At 44.0% G+C, this 16,865-nt stretch overlaps 1 protein-coding gene across 1 annotated transcript in view; it reads right to left on the bottom strand.

Moving 5' to 3' along the window:
- The window catches only part of tmem132e (transmembrane protein 132E), a gene marked incomplete at both ends in the record, with an annotated part of 103,290 nt that overhangs the window by 33,449 nt on the left and 52,976 nt on the right, over positions 1–16,865 (bottom strand). Inside the window, 3 exons of the mRNA XM_080529321.1 lie at positions 1,501–1,706; positions 9,742–9,885; positions 13,556–13,748. Coding sequence (XP_080385447.1) covers positions 1,501–1,706; positions 9,742–9,885; positions 13,556–13,748 — 543 coding nt within the window. The remainder of the gene's footprint in view (positions 1–1,500; positions 1,707–9,741; positions 9,886–13,555; positions 13,749–16,865) is intronic.

The following is a 16,865-nucleotide window of genomic DNA, read 5'->3' as shown; positions in this document are numbered from 1 at the left end:
TTATTAGCTTGTAGACTACGACGTAGCCACGGTAGCTACGGAGAGATGAGATTAGATAAAGTTAGGAGTGAAGTAAACCGGAGAGACAAGTGCGACTCTCATTTCAAAGACTTTCACAACTCGTTGTTCGGGTCAAAGAGAGTTTACTACCACACTTTTAGAACATATTACTGGATAACACAGCCAATCAGCAATCCTGCTTGTAGCACACACACATGCACTGCGGCCCAAGAGAAACCTCAGGCCTCAAATAGAGAGAGAGGCAAATGGCTTAATGAAGTTAATTATTGGACACTATATTATTGTCATTGTTCAGTTGGGTACAGTGGATGTTTTTTACCCCATGTTCTGACATTAACATTTAGTGAAGAGCTTAATGTCTGCTAAAATGGCGTGATGATATTTGGTGTCAGTTTTATTTTTATTTTTATACAGTATGAGAACATGGAGTTATCATCCTCATTTCTCCTGGTTGGGAACATTTGCAAGTATTTTCTTTTAGTCTGTAACTGAATAACGTTCCTCTTATATCTATAATCTTAGTTAGATTGTTTAAACTAGTTAAGACGGTTCGATTTAATGACTTCATATCACGAAATCCATTCATGCGTGCACAAACAGATGTGGTACGGCATCATTGCAATGCAGGTTGATTCAATCTGGCCACTCTCAGAGTCATGACACAAGCGATAATCAGTGTTTACGGACAGGGTCGCATTTTCTTGGGTGACTCCTTGGCGCGCCCCTCTGGCGGCCCATTGACACCGTTTCACTCCCTGTAGGTTCATCTCTCTAATGTTTCCCAAAGTAAGTGTGCGCTTTAGCTCTGTTTGATTGTACGCTCGACACAGTTTTTTTTTTTTTAACAGTTTTCTTAACACAGAGAAGTGTTCTCCCTGTTGGGTTTTCTTTAGAATATAGACTGCTTCATATTCTTTTCTTAGTTTGGTTGTGTATCTCTGCTTTTTGGGTCCACAACATACACCAGACTGTTCCAAATCAGGGTGTAAACTATATTATTGACAAAAACAGAAGAGGCAAATGGCAAACACATACAGGAAGAAGCACCCTGACTGCATCAAACAACACTAAACACCTTGACTGCATCAAACAACACTAAACAAGTCACCTCAGCATTCTTCTACTCTCTGAGGAACTTGAAAATAAGATGTCCAGTATGTCCACACACACCACGCTAGATAAGGAACCCCGGCTCTAAGATGGCAGTTACACTTCTGCTGTAAACTAAGCTGACCACCACCATCGCTAACACAGAGGTCAGCTACTGTGTAGCAGTGTGTGTGTGTGTGTGTCTGCATGTGTGTGTGTGTGTGTGTGTGTGTGTGTGTGTCTGTGTGTGTGTGTGTGTGTGTTTGTACGTGCGTGCGTGTGTGTGTGTGTGTGTGTGTTTGTACGTGCGTGTGAGTGTGAGTGTGTGTGTGTGTGTGTGTGTGAGTGTGAGTGTGTGTCTGTGTGTGTGTGTGTGAGAGAGAGACTTACCTGCGGTCAGGCAGGATGGGCACTCTCCACCCTTTGATGAAACTCAGGTTGTTGTCGGACAGTTCCACATGGAGGGGCAGTTTGGGCACCCACACGGTCAACTCCAGGGGCGCGCTCAGGTGCTCGTAGCTGAAGATGACACGGGCGTTCATGGAGCCCCTCGTCTCCTTCCCGTTGACGAACACATAGTCACAATTCATGGACACCTGGGGCAGACACGGAGTCAAAGGTCAGGGAGTCATATACAGTATATGATAATGGCTGTGTTGGTGACAGGTGATATGGGTGATATATGTGGATACAGTATAGTCAATAAACGCAGGTGTCAACGAGCTGGTATATTACTGTGTTGGTTGACTCTGCAGTTAAAGATAAAGGAAGTAGGGAAATAGTGTTTTTCTCTTGCTTTAAGACGATTCTAATACGCTGTGTGTATTTTTAGGTGGCGATAATCCTCTTTTATTGACGTTTCCGATATTTAGCCCGCGAGGGGGCTGTTTTTTCTGTAATTAGAAATATCTGGGAACATAGTGTAAACAACACGACTTGAGGGGGTTTCTCAAATCTAATTTACGTCTCTCCTTGAGTGGAAGAATTGGGGCCTTAAGTACGGCGTACTCTAAGTCTTTACAAATCGAGCACGTACCCCACCCACCCACCCGTCCCACATTATTTGCAGCATAATGATCCACATGCATTATCCCCAACAAAAGCTTTTAGGCAACCGATAATTCAGAGAACATGAAAGCTTAATGCACCGGGCTCACGCACAAAATTGTTGTTTATTTTTTTTCTTTTCTCCCTGTCTTCCAAGTCACCCAGCAGAATTGGTCATAAATACCCCCATCCCTTTTAATACTAAATTATTTACTAGAAATAGATAGCGGGGGTGGGGGGTAGGGGGGGTTGCGTTTGGGATACCATCGATGATTTATCTGGCAGTCGTAGGCAGCTGACACTGTAATCAGAGGAGCTAATCTCCTGCAAATGGAGGTCGGCCACGGCAGTCTTCTCAGGGCTAGGGATTCATCATAGCTGAGAAAGATCTGTGTAATAAAAAACCTAGTCTACTCAGACAGGCCGCCGAACAATCCATACAGGCTGTGTGGGAGGCCTTGAGAGAGAGAGAGAGAGAGAGAGAGAGAGAGAGAGAGAGAGAGAGAGAGAGAGAGAGAGAGAGAGAGAGAGAGAGAGAGAGAGAGAGAGAGGGCGTGTGTTCCTTTTGTTCTCACACTTTCAGATGATCTGCCTCTAAAACTTTACTGACGATGATGGCCTTTGTGTGAAGACGGATTACAGAACAGTCATGCTGGATAAGCTTTGTGGAAATGGGTTGAAATCTGGGTAATAGACTTTATAATAATGACTAGTTACAAGCTGGGTGCCCTTTCCCTCTCACACCTGCTGCTCCTCCTGGCTGACCGTACCAGCAGCTAATAAACAGTTAATAAACACGGCGGCTAATTGGGAGTCAGAAGCTGTTAGCGACTAGGGGCGTCAGTACCCCGCAGGGGCGCGATGCAGTGGCACACTCTCTAATGTGCCGTGGCACCTTCCTGGTGGCGGCAGATTTCCTGGGTGGGTTTAGGGCCAAAGAGACTGAGCTGGCAGGATTCTCAGGAGGGGGGGGGGGGGGGGGGGGGGGGCGTCTTAAAGTCCAGTTTGAAGACACAACCAGAACTTCAGGATCAAAGCTCAGACTTGTAAGAATGGATCAAAGTGGATTCCGAAGCTGGAATTAAATGGTGATTAAATGGCTTTACTTTGCCACTGAGAATGTTGCATTATGCCTGTTCAGGCATGCATGTGGAATCAGAGGGTTGGTGGATTTAATTTGATCATGTTTCTTCTAGTATCGAATGAGAAATAACAATCGATGATTCTAGAGAGTCTCGATTATGTTTACACGCTTAAGTCTGGGGACTGTGATGGCCATTCCAAAACCTTCATCGATCTTTCCTGGAGGTACTTCATGGTTGATTTTGAGGTATGCTTCGGGTCATTGTCTTGCTGGAATACCCAACCTCTCTTCAACTTCAATTTCTGGACTGACCTTCGAACATTAGCCTCTAGAATGTCTTGATATTTGGTAGAATCTATTCTTTCTTCCATCCGCACAATATTGCCTGTGCCCCCAGCTGCTACACAACCCCAAAGCATAATGGATCCTCTACAAATGCTTCACCCTTTTTTCTCCAAACATACCTTCTTTGGTTGTGGCCAAAAAGTTACATTTTGAATTCGTCAGGCTTCAGGTTTCTCAAGGTTTTCTTCAGCTTAATTTTGTGTTGAGGTCGTAGGAAAGGCTTCTTTCTGGCAACTCTGCCATGTATGTCGTTGTTTACAGGTTCTGGGCCCTGGACAGTCTGGACGGATTGATGGCAGCTGCTGGATTGAAAAATCAGGTGTAGTGCTGAGGCACAAATGTGTACATTTCAAGCCTGCAAACTGCGACACTTTAAATGAATGTGCAATAACACTATGTGCAATATGACAACCCTAGGGTACATAAGGTTGCAGAGAAATAGGAAATGTTAGAATAGGTATAGCATAGCATAGAGTACAGCACAGTGTTTTATCTGTACAGTATAGTATAGTGGATAGTGTACATAGCCTTTATTTATGTAAACCAGCTCCTTTCCCTTCTTGTTTTTTTTCTTTTTTTTTCTTTCCTAGCACCAGGGGAGCAACCCCTCCCAAATTTCGTTGTTTGGTACCTGTACTATAGCAATGACAATAAAGACCATTCATTCATTCATTCATTAAGGTACGCTGTATTGTTGTCCTGTGAACTAGATTGCTGTCTGCTACTCTTTTTTGCAGCTCTTTTGCAGTGATTTGTGGGTTCTTCTGAGCATTTCTCATCAGATCTCGGGCCATTCAGGATCATCTGACATTTTTCTTGGTCTTCCAGATCTTGCCTTGACTTCAATTGTTCCATTTATTTTCCATTTTCTGATGATGTTTCTGACAGTGGAAATGGGTAGTTTGAAACGTTGCGAGCGTTCTTTGTAGCCTTCTCCTTAAGGGTGGAAGTGAACCGGACCTGAATGCCACTGGCTTTGGCCGGGCTAGGGCCGAGATTTCAGGCCAGCACAGACCTCTACTAACAAGTAAATCACCTTGGTCTGGGCCTTAGTCATCATCTTCTCAAAGGTAACTAAGAATGTGTCTCAGAAGGCCGATGTGACTCACACAGCCTGGGGAGGAAGGATCAGCTGGCTCCTGCTCCCTGACAAAACCCAACAGGGTTTCAACTTGTGGTATATGTTTACACACACATATCCACTGTGTAGATATCTGTCTTATTGCATACACATACATAGACCTGTGTATAGAACCTGTAGATACGTTTTTTTTCCCGCGTGCACGCGCATAAAACGCGCACTGGCGCTCAAAACAAAGACGTAGTTTCACCAAAAAATAGAGGGATAATTTCTTAAATAGCGGTTAAGTCATTAAAGCCGTCATTAAATTCATTAAAGCCGAGCAGGTGATTTTATATAGAAAGTGATCAAATACCAATATATCCTACAGCTGCAGCGCCGGTGGCGCTGCTCTGTAGCGACTCGGGCCGGTGATACTGGTTTGCTTCAAGTGTTTTTATTTGTTTTTGTTCGTTTTGTGTTTTGTGTATATGTGTATATTGTGTATATTGTGTATATGTCTATCGTCAAAATTCTACTGCTGGTCTTAATTATCAGCGACCGTCTCCGCTGCCGTGCGACCAACACGCAGGGGGAATATGGAACAATACAGCACATCACATACTCCAGGGAGAGACACAAAACAGTTTTGTGATTGGTCCGAATTTAGCGGGACATTTGGATTTCTCTTTTAGCCCGTCGCCGGTGCCTTTAATCCCGTATCCTAATCGAAAATGCAACATCATCAGCTCCACCGGTCACTCACGTACACACACAGCCCCCCGCCGTGTCCTTTCCCAGCTGCAGCGGTGCGGTCTGCGCGCACGGACGAGTAGTCATCCAGGTTGATCAGCGAGTCTGGGATTCCCTGGTGGAGCCACGTCTCGGTCAGAACCAAGAGATTCGCCTCTCGGTATTCAAAGCAGCCCTTCATGTTGACACGTAGCTCGTCCATTTTAGGCAGCAGGACCGCACATTGCTGAGGATTATTGACGGCAGCGGTGGTTTGTTGTTTCGCCGACGGAGGCGTTCACGTACGCCTCCCCGGCGACCTCGCCTGCGTTGTGGCCGTGGCCCGGTGTCTGTTGGCTGGGTGGGGTTCAGCACAAAGTCTGGTAGTGGCTGAGGTGGTCGGAGAGACAGCAGCGTTTCCCTGGAGTATGTGATGTGCTGTATTGTTCCATATTCCCCCTGCGTGTTGGTCGCACGGCAGCGGAGACGGTCGCTGATAATTAAGACCAGCAGTAGAATTTTGCCGATAGACATATTACACAAAACACAAAACGAACAAAAAAATGAGAAATCCAAATGTCCCGCTAAATTCGGACCAATCACAAAACTGTTTTGAAAAGCGCGTCGCCTCGCGCAGCGCGCCTGTTTGAGAGCGATTCAGTCTCGATTGCAGTGCGAACCCAAACGACGAGGTTAATTGCAACATTGTAACATATTGTAAATAACTACACCCTAAATCGTAAGGAAGGTCTGGAAGCGGCCTAAATCTAGCTTCAATCTGCTTTTTTTCTGTTCTCCGGTCATAATAACTCGCTGCCTTTCTGCGCAGCCTGAATCAAAGTGGACTGTCTGAATCATTTGGTGGCGGAGGAAATTCTTTGGTGGCGGCCCGCCACGAATAAATGCATATAGAGGAAACACTGCTGTCTTATTGATAGAAGGGGGTTTTATGTCTACTCAGGCCTAGGGAGGGCAGGCTACCTGCCCCTGATTCACCCCTCTCCCCCTCCCCCGCTTCCTGTGACCTGCTTTGTCCTAGAAGACACATGGTCAAGGCATTGTCCTAGCACATGGTCAAGATGGCCTCCCTTCCTGTGGCCTGCCCCCTGCTCTTTTACCTTTTCACACCCCAACCTGTCCTTTGTAAGGGTCTCTTTCCATCCTGCTGACCATTCGACTAGAGTCCTCTCTATGACATCAGAGCCATCTCTATGACATCAGAGAGGAATGCTGTAACCTGTATGTAACTTTGATTGAATAAATAATCTATAACTCAGAAGCTTTACTCGTGATCTATTTCAACCAAGTACCTCTTAAAATATCCTACAAACCCTCACACGCTTTGCCCATCCCCCCTCCCAGCTTCCCACGTACAGCTCCCCCACACCCCCCACCACCAGCCACCACAACACTCCCCCGACTGAACAGAGCCCAGATGTGTGCATGAATAATCATCCTATCCCTCTGTGCTTAGCTACAAAGACATACAGTATACTGTAGACACACACACAGACACACGCACGCACGCAGGCACGCACAGACACACACATATACTGTAAACAACTGTAAACTCGAGTGTGAATGGGTTATTTGCCAGTGCTGACATATCCTGTGGCCTATTTATTTCAAAGAGGGAAAACAACTAACAAACAAACAAACAAACCAAAAACACCTCAGCAAAGATAAATGAGAGCAATGTAACCATTTCAAATGTTGGGAACAAACAGCCGAACAGCAGGTTGGCGAATACCCAAAGCTCAAATAATAATATCCTTTTATATTTTAGGATTTATCTTTCACCAAAATTAATTTGACATCCAGACTGTTTCAATTCCCAGCCTGGGCACTATATACAGTATATATATATATATATATATATATATATATATATATATATATATATATATATATATATATATATATATATATATATATACAGTATGTTAAAGCAAGGATTCTTTTTATAGTTGATTACTAAGGCCCAGACCGAGGTGATTTACTCGTTAGGACTTCAATGAGTCAGGTGAATATAATTCCAGGGTTGAACTATATATTCTGAAGTAACTCCATGCCTTCTAAAGTATCCGACTGCGGTGGCTGTTGTGTCTGGTGTTAAAAACCATGGATTCCTCTAAACAGTTGTCCAAGGATGTCAGAATCAAGTTCACTTCCACCATCAAGGAGAAGGCGACAAAAAACTCTCGCAACGTTTCAAACTACCCATTTCCACTGTCAGAAACATCATTAGAAAATGGAAAATAAATGGAACAATACAGCGTACCTTAAACAACAAAGGCCTCCATGGCAGAGTTGCCAGAAAGAAGCCTTTCCTACGACCTCAACACAAAATTAAGCGTCTGAAGTATGCAAAAGAAAACCTTGAGAAACCTGAAGCCTATTGGAATAATGTGCTTTGGACTGACAAAACCAAAATGTAACTTTTTAGCCACAACCAAAGAAGGTTTAGAGAAAAACACCTTGCCAACTGTATTCTAGAGAAGAAAATGCTGGAGATGTTCACAGTTTCCTTTTCCACTGTCGCACACGCACACGCACACGCACACGCACACACACACACACACACACACACACACACACACACACACACACACACACACACACACACACACACACACGCGCGCGCACACACACACACACACACACACACACACACACACACACACACACACACACACACACACACCAAGCTGATTGAGAGAATGCCAAGAGTGTGCAAAGGTGTCATCAAAGCTAATGGTGGCTACTTTGAAGAATCTAAAACATATTCCTGTTTGTTCAACACTTTTTTGTTTGCTACATAATTCCATATGTGTTCTTCCATAGTTTTGATGTCTTCAGTGTGTAGAAAATAAGAATAAAAAAGAAACCATTGAATGTGTGTCCAAACTTTTGACTGGTACTGTATGTATGTATATATATATATATATATATATATATATATATATATATATATATATATGTGTGTGTCTTTGAAAAGACATTCTAAATGCTGAATGCTTTACTGAGACCAAATGGAGGCTCGACTTGAGTGCTGCACAAACGCAAGTCAAATGTAGCAAGGCTACATTAGGAAACCTGATTAGAATAGATTGTGCATGCTCACTGTATGAATAATGTGGCCAGCAAAAAAATTAGGGGGGGGGGGGGGGGGTGGCTCACAACCTTTATGGGGGCCTATGAACCTCTTTTTCTGTATTGCAGGGAGTGTTTTATTGAACTGCCAGGACTCATGTATGTCTCGGCTTGAAGGCCTCATCTTGAATTATCCTCTGAAATTCAATGGCAGGAGCAGCGAAGCATTCCCACTCAATAACACACCGCTAATGCCCCGCCTCTAACGCCGCAGCCGGCGATCGTGCTAAACCTCGTCACAAACAGATTAATAGCAAAATGTCATGGCTTTTTTTCTCATTATGCACTGATATATGGATCTTAATGTTCTAAAAACCCTACAATGTCAGAAGAAGATGAGGGGGCAGACTGTATTCTGGGTATATAATGAACGGTTGACCTTTTCCACCCCCCCCCACTCATTCTGAAGACATTTGCATTGCTACCGTGCACTTTGCCCAGTAACCCTAAACACAACCTTCAAAGCTTCACATAGCATTTCATGTATTTATCGTGTTTCCCTCACACATCACGCAAGGTGACTATCATCAAATGCACAGGGAGAACAAACAATCCCCTTTTCCAGTTGAAAGGTGATAGACCTCCTTTTATTCACTTCTCCAGCTGCACAGTGGGACTATAGGGGGGCTCGCTAGCTAAATGTGGGGCCGTATGCATCGCACAGATGGGAATTCATCTGGTATTCTCCAGCCGTGAGGCCCTGGGGGTCAGAGTATGTGTTTGTGATTCATCACAGGACAGACACTAGTGTCGTGCCTCCTCCTCCTCCTCGCCTCCAGTCGTCATACATTGGCTAAGTGAATGAGAATCGACAGTAGGAAAGAAGCAGAAAGTAGCAGAAAAACACAGCCGAACTCAGGCTTGCAGATGCCGGGTGACTCGACTGAAGTAGGCCAGAGGAACATTTCAAAAGCATCCTACAGGCTATTACGGCGCTTTGTAGCCTATCGATTCCGATGTACCCCAAGAGTATGAACATCCATTGATTCGTCCTCAGAGTAAAAAAGAAAAGCCAAAAAAAAGGAATTGAGTCAAGAACATATATTAGACAAGCATATAATGAGTTTTTGATGGTTGTATGATGGTATCTGAACGTGTTTGCCATGGGTTCCATTAGGGTCTGTATTAAGTGTAGTGGGGTTCCTTTCTTTAACGGCACATTACCGAGGCTAGATTGCTCTCAGGGGAGGGAATAATTGTTTCATCCTACCTTGATGATGTCTTCATTTGAGGACTTGCATTCCACGAAGGCTGAGACGTCAGTGACGACTCCACTCATTTCTATGGAGACCACCTTCACCGGGATGGCCACAGTTCGCCCTGTCAGTATCGCCGTGTTAATGATCTCTGTGTCCTGCGGAGGTAAAGGAGAGGCGATAAACATGAACAAGTGTTGAGAGACAAGAACCCCTTCCTTCATAATCCACCAGTTGACTAAAAAAATCAAATATTTCATAGAGGCAGCTGTCTAAAACAGCCCAAAAAACCTCTCACAGATATAATGTATTTATTTTTGATGGCCTTTTTTTAATACAATGTTTCACCACTTCAGGTACTGATGTTCAACAGATATGTAGAGTAAGAGTACCTTCTAATGAGCATTTGGAAAATAAAATGAAATGAGAAAGCGGGAGAGAAATGTGCAAAGGGAATAAATTAACATCAATCATGGTGCAGGACATGTTCCTATGTTTTTCCCTCTGAACTGCATTTCACTCCAAATCAAGCTGGGGCTGTAAGTTGTACAGAAGACAACATTATGTTCCCATTGCGATGGTATGCAAAGCAGTGTGAATTGCTCAGAGAAATCGAACAATGTTACTTTGATGAGACACATACATACCTTTTTTTGGACAAACAGATGACAAAAAGACATCTTTTGAATCTCTACTTCACACAATTCAAGCCTTAAAACCTTGGAATTGATCCTCACAATCAAAGTAACAAACTGGTTACTGATGAATCAGCATTAAAACAAAAAGAGTGATTGATTCATGGAGAAAGAGGTATACAGGTTCTATGCAATGTACCACAGTAGTTAAAAAAAAAAAAAAAGCTTCAAATCCCACTTCCAGGAAATACACAACTGATTAGGGCAAGACAGTAAGCAGATCTCCACTTGTATCATGAATCCAGTGAGACAGAAACAGACAATTAAATTGCCCGTTTGGCTTTCAATTGGAGTAGAACAAATCAAGTCATTATTTTGGTGGAACATAAGCCGCATGGGGGTAACAAGTCTGACTGTAATTTGTGTCCCTCGAGAAACCCAAAATCATACTTCAAATCAAAACAGCATATTTTAATATATTTAGCAGCACCACCAGGCTAAAATGATGCTACGTTGCTGCTGGAGACATCCATGTTAACCCCGGCCTTAAACTGGTATTCGAAAACAGTAAGACCCAGGCCTATGTCCACTGACAATGAGTGTAAACTATAAGTTACGTGCACTGTATGTGATCCAAAAACCATTTGACTTATGACTGGACGTGGCTAGGTAAACAGACAATCTAGCCCAAACTGATAAGTTAAAGCAGGTTTGGGAGAACAAACAACAGTCAGGTCTTTGTCTTTCTCAAACTCCCAGTTCTAACACTGATGCCACTCTACCTGTTGACACATTTGTTTGCAATAAAATGTAACAGCAAGGTAATTATCCCTTCAGCACAATGTGTTTGCCTCCGAAGTTTGTAACTGCAGATCAGTTATCGCAGAGCAATGACGGCGGCCTCCGACTCTGACAAATTACCGGACCGAGGAAAATAGGGGCGCCGATAACTCTTTTCTCACAAACAAACCACATTGGCGGCGTGTAAAAAAAAGTTTCTAATTTCCATGTGTCAAACAGTATTCTGTTGCTCCGCTAATGTGCTCAAATGTAAATAAGGAATGCAGCGAATTTATGGCGGCGGTAAGTGTTACCGCAGTGTCCAGAGTAATGAGTGAGAGCTTATCATGAACACGGGGAGGGAAGAGCTATCAATAACACACAGGCGGGATTATTAAACATTTTATGGCCTGTGCGACACCAAGGTGAACATTTTTACATCCTTCGCATTAAGATACACAGGAAGGGAACTGTCAGCTGGGGGTACATACGATGTGACTGTTCTAGCTTCAATAAAAAAAAAAGACAACTATATTAGTTCAACACTCGTTGAACTCGCTAGTTTAGTTCATGGGAGCGCTATTTTTGGGGACGTTCGTACACGTGCCCGAATGAAAATCTGTAACAGGGAGAGGTTGGCATCTCCTGACCTGCTGGGTGGTTGACAGGCAGAATAACAAGTGAGACCTATCAAAGCCTCCACTACTTTCTGAGGCCAGTCTTCCTCCTCAAATGTCATATAAATTATAAAAACGACACACTGTGTGTGTGCGTGCATGCGTGCGTGTATGCGTGTGTGCATGTGTGTGTCGCCTGCATTCTAACTTCATTCTACAAGGGCCTCAGCGAACTAAACTAAACTATGTTTTATTTATTATCTGTTCACTACTGCGGCAGCCAGGGGGGCAGTGGTGGAGCTAGCAATACACTGCACCCCCCTTGCCTATCCCTTCATTCCCACCCACCCCTCATCCCTCGTTACTAAGGAAGCCCCCCCTGAGAGGAATACTGAAGCTAGGGTGCTAATTGTGGCCAGACCGTGGTGGTCGGGGGACCTTGTGAGTCCTGAAAAAGACTCAAATGATGTGATCACATGTGACGGTGTGATTTAACCACCACATCCTCCAGGAATTGGCCTGGACAGTAAATTAACCGTCCCCCCAACTCCCCAGTTGTAGAAGCTCAGCTCTGGCTGGCAAGCGAACCCCCGCTTAGTAAAGCTTTGACGTCCTGTGGGATGTGTTTTTTCTCGCTCCCTTTTTTTTCTCCTCCCTATCTCGCTTCCTCCGCCCAAGCCCTCCCTCCTCCTTGTGTTCATACTAGAGCAGAATCCGAGTGGGGGGATTCATTGTGTGCATTGGCGTTCCATGTTCGTTCCATGGGCCAGGTTCTCGCTTGGTGTATTCTTGCTGTTTGTTATTCCACAAAAAATGCATCTTGTGTGTTTTGGAAGATTGCCTCCCTCCTGTCTAACAAATCTGTGGACGCCGAAGAAATACGGATCTGTGCCTTCTGGATTTTTCTAACAAGCTGTCAGCGGATGTGCAGTCGCGAGTTGCAAAGTGTGGCGTTGATCACGCCTTGCCGCTGTTGTTACTGGTTACAATTACACTGACACCTCGGGAGACCTGAGGGATGGGTGGCATTAAGATGCTGTCTGTTCTCCTGCAGCACATGAAGGCAAATCAGCAGCTGACGATGCGTTAAATAGCTCCGGTTATTTCTGCAATGCTATTCCCGTGCTATTCCCCCTGCACTGGCCTTTTCCCTTGACAGCGACTCTTGTTCAGCTGCACCTTGGCCACGTTCTGGCCCGAGCCCACCTAACAAACTACACCACTGGGTTACATGAACACACCAGACGTCGCCTTCTCCCCCCCACTTATTAACAAGTCTATATAAATATACTATGAGGGGTTCTCGTTTCAACGTGGAGAAGACCAACAAGCTGCATTTTAATGGCTACATAATGAAGTCTCCTCGAGACTAAAGTCCAAATAAGGGAGGTGAAAACCACACAATTGCGACTTGACCTTTCTGGGCTGGCCCGCTATCTACCTATGATTTGATTAATGTCCCTTGTTTACACACAATCTGTGTTTGGCTGCGTTCTAATTGACTCTTCTCGCAAGATAGAAGCGGCACAATTAAAAGAGCGAGAGACTCTTGAGCGCGGTGTGCTCCGTGACATCGGTTTACGTGGTGTTACGTGCCCTTTCTTAGTCAGTCAAATCAGCATATCTGCAGGAACATTTGATAAGCATGTTGCTAACGACGACGGCTTTCTATTGATGCTGGTGCTTCTTTCTTTTTTTTCTCCAATGGGCATATTCAACTAACGCTCTCTGATATAATACCGCCTGGTTGTGACGTCATGTTGTGATGTCATGTTGTGATATCTTGCGTCACTTACCATCGAGAGCGGAATGATGGCCTGGATGTCCCTCTGAACCACCGTCAACTCCGTCACCACCTTGTCGGAATCCGGAGGCGGGTTCTGTCCCCGGTAATCAATGTTCCAGTTAATCCTCCTAGTGACTGATTGGCTGGTGAAGTTCTCCATCTCAAAGTCCAGCTGCATCACCTCGATATTGGCAAATGAATCCCTGCGAGGGGGAAGAAAAAACCGTCTAATTGAGTCAATCGAAGCATGAGACACCAATTACAGCAACACACTATCCCACAAAACACTGAATCATGCTTCATTCATTTACAATGGCTTAATGGGGGTCAGCCCTGCATTTGATCATTCAATACGTTAATGAGCCAGGAGCATAAACAGATGTTCAGTCACGTATGAGCCATTCGTGTATTGAAACAATCAGTAAAAGAAACCATTAGGGTGACATTATTGCACATCTGGTGTTTTTGGGATGAACGATTAGTTCTGGGATTTGAGTGTTTTTTTGTTTTTTTTCTTTACAACTCAACTGTGCATGACTTCTCCATGCACATGCATGAACATGTGTGCAGGGCAGTTTCAGGTTGATTATGAGAGAGATCGACATTATTGTTATATAACTGCAGTATGTCAAAAGCTGCACAACATGGAAGAGGGTCGAGCCTCCACGATCAAGGAATCAGGTCAGGTCACTCAAATGAATGTGGGAGAAAGAAATCAAAATCCAATGGTGCTAAGCAATTCATCTGGTTCCGTGCTCAAAAGTTCAAGCCACAAGAACAAGCAGTGAGTTAGACAATTTAGGGTATTAGACAGAACTCATAGGGCAATACAACCTTACATTTCAAGCGCATTTCAGTGTGATCATAGATCCCAGCTAACTCAATGGGTGTTAGTCAAAGCACAATTGAAATGGCAAAACCTTTTCATGACATTCCAATGTTAATTACTATTATCCATGTGTTCATAGCTCTGAGCTGCTTCTGGATACCACACATGTAGTAAATTGGTCCAATATATGATTTAATATTCCCTTATTTCCGTTAATTAATTTCCATTTCAAGCATACAACCATACATGGATTAAAGATTATAAATAATGTTTTCACTCAACATCAATGCATTTTATATACACTACCGGTCAACATTTTTACAACACCTCCATTTTCCTAGTTTTTACTTAAATGTAACCAGTTCAAGTCCAGTGAATGACTTGAAATGGAACAAAGTTAAGCGGTAAACTAAAACCAAAAACAGAAACGTTTTAAAGGAACAAGTCATGGGATAACAACATCTGCAGCAATGTAAGTAATTTAAGCCTTGAAAGTTGCAACAATTCCTAAAGGTGTCCCAACTTTTGTTGATTACTTACAAAATCTCTGTCTGTCTAAAAGCAGTGTTGGTACAGACTGTGTTACTCCACCCTCTGAAGCATTATTTGGACAATATTGCACTACAGGAATACTGCTATCATAATGGCAAGAAAAACTAAGGAACAAACAAAAGAAGACAGACAGACCATTATAACCCTTAAGAGTGCAGGTATTTCCTTTAGAGAAATTGCAAAAAAAGCCAAGGTGTCAGTGAGTACGGTTTCCTACACCATCAAAAGACACTTGGAAACTGGAGGAAACTCTGACAGGAAGAGGTACGGCAGACCCAAAGCCACAACAGAATCAGAAGACAAGCTCTTAAAAGTCTTGATAGGTGACTCACAGGACAACAGCTTCAAGCTCAGCTTAACGGTGGTGGAAGTAAGCAAGTCTCAGTTTCAACTGTGAAGAGAAGACGTCGAGCTGCAGGTTTGAAAGGTCGAGTGGCATTTAATCCATTATTTAATCAATTTTAAATTGAGTCTATAACACAACAAAATGTGGAAAAAGTTAAGTGATGTGTTGACTTTCTATAGCCACTGTACATGTAAAAACCCATGTGTTACAAGCTAGGCTGATATCGCTTTCCACAAGACACGTTCTGCCCAAGCTATCTCACAAATGGGAGCAGTGAGTGTATGCCGTGTAAGGCCGTGTAAGGCCGTGAGTTTTTACGTTCTAGGTTTACAAGACCATTACCACCAACCTTGACCTGGCTCGGAAACCAAGCGCCGCTGCTATCTCCCCTCCGCAGAGAGAAGTCTGCCATTCGTCAGGGAGAATGCCAACGTGCTGTAATGAAGACTGGGAACCCGGAGTCCCTATCTCTCCACTACTGCGCCTCTCACAAAAAGCCATACTGGAAAGCGGGCATGATGAGATCTGACAGACCTAAATGAGCTCAGCCCGTTTGACTCAACATCACTCATGGAATACCCCTTCCTTGTATCTGTCACACTCCTTGCATAGGTAGCTCTCTACAAGATGCTGGTTGACAAGTGTGCTGAGAAAAGAAAGACACCCCACCCCGATCGCTGGAGAGCGCACAGGTGGGTATGGGAGGGAATGTGCTGTAGGGGAATGCTGTGGGGATATAGGCCATTTAAAGAGAGGGCCAGGTAGGGTTAACGACGCCCTCTCTGTACGCCCCCTGGTTAGCTTTATTAGCAGATGCTTAGGATGTTCCAGCTGTAGGGCGTTCATGCTCTGATCATGGCCCTGTGGAAGTGATTCTCAGAGATTTCTATCCCTTGGAGGGAGTTACTGTATTTAACACAACAGTTTTAATGACATATACCCTCAAGGGGGAGCGGTGTGTTTCTAAACATAATATCTACCTTGAAGCACAACCCGAGCTGAATTCTCCCTGGATCTCTACACCAAGTACAAGCTCTGAGCTCTGTAACGATGGTTCAGTTGGTCGGCCGATAGAATATACGTATATGGCTTCAAAGACTTCAAATTAGCTTCTTTAAAACAGTCAGGATATGCGACATTAGAAAAGAGAGACCATTTGAATAAGGTAGGGGACATTTGAAATCACGTTTTTTGTGTCTAATTTCGAAGGGACTTGAATACTCAACAGTGGGAGAGGGCCGGTCAGCTCCTTCAACACAACCTCATGGCGGAAGGGCTGAGACAGAATGATCCACATGAATACTGGTGGAATAACACTGCGGGAGCACTCTGCTGCCACTCATTTCAATGTGTGTTTGAAACGCTTTCAATGACAAACGAGTCCAAGTCAAGTTTCTTATTCGCTGATCTCGTCTGGACAGATCGATAGGCCTACCTTATCGTTTAGATTAGCAATATGTGAATGTTGCCATCGAAACTGAAAATCTTGTCGTTCAGGAGGATGCCTCCTCAATTGTTCCTTGGAATCGATATTGACAATTAGAAGTCGGAACCAACAGCTGAGGGAGAATGCCAAAAACTGCCCTGATTGCT

The sequence above is a fragment of the Nansenia antarctica genome, assembly GCF_963989245.1.
Source record: "Nansenia antarctica genome assembly, chromosome: 4".
Lineage (NCBI taxonomy): Eukaryota > Metazoa > Chordata > Actinopteri > Argentiniformes > Microstomatidae > Nansenia > Nansenia antarctica.
The sequence above is the reverse complement of the archived record's forward strand: the minus strand, read 5'-3'. Positions and strand labels throughout refer to the sequence as shown.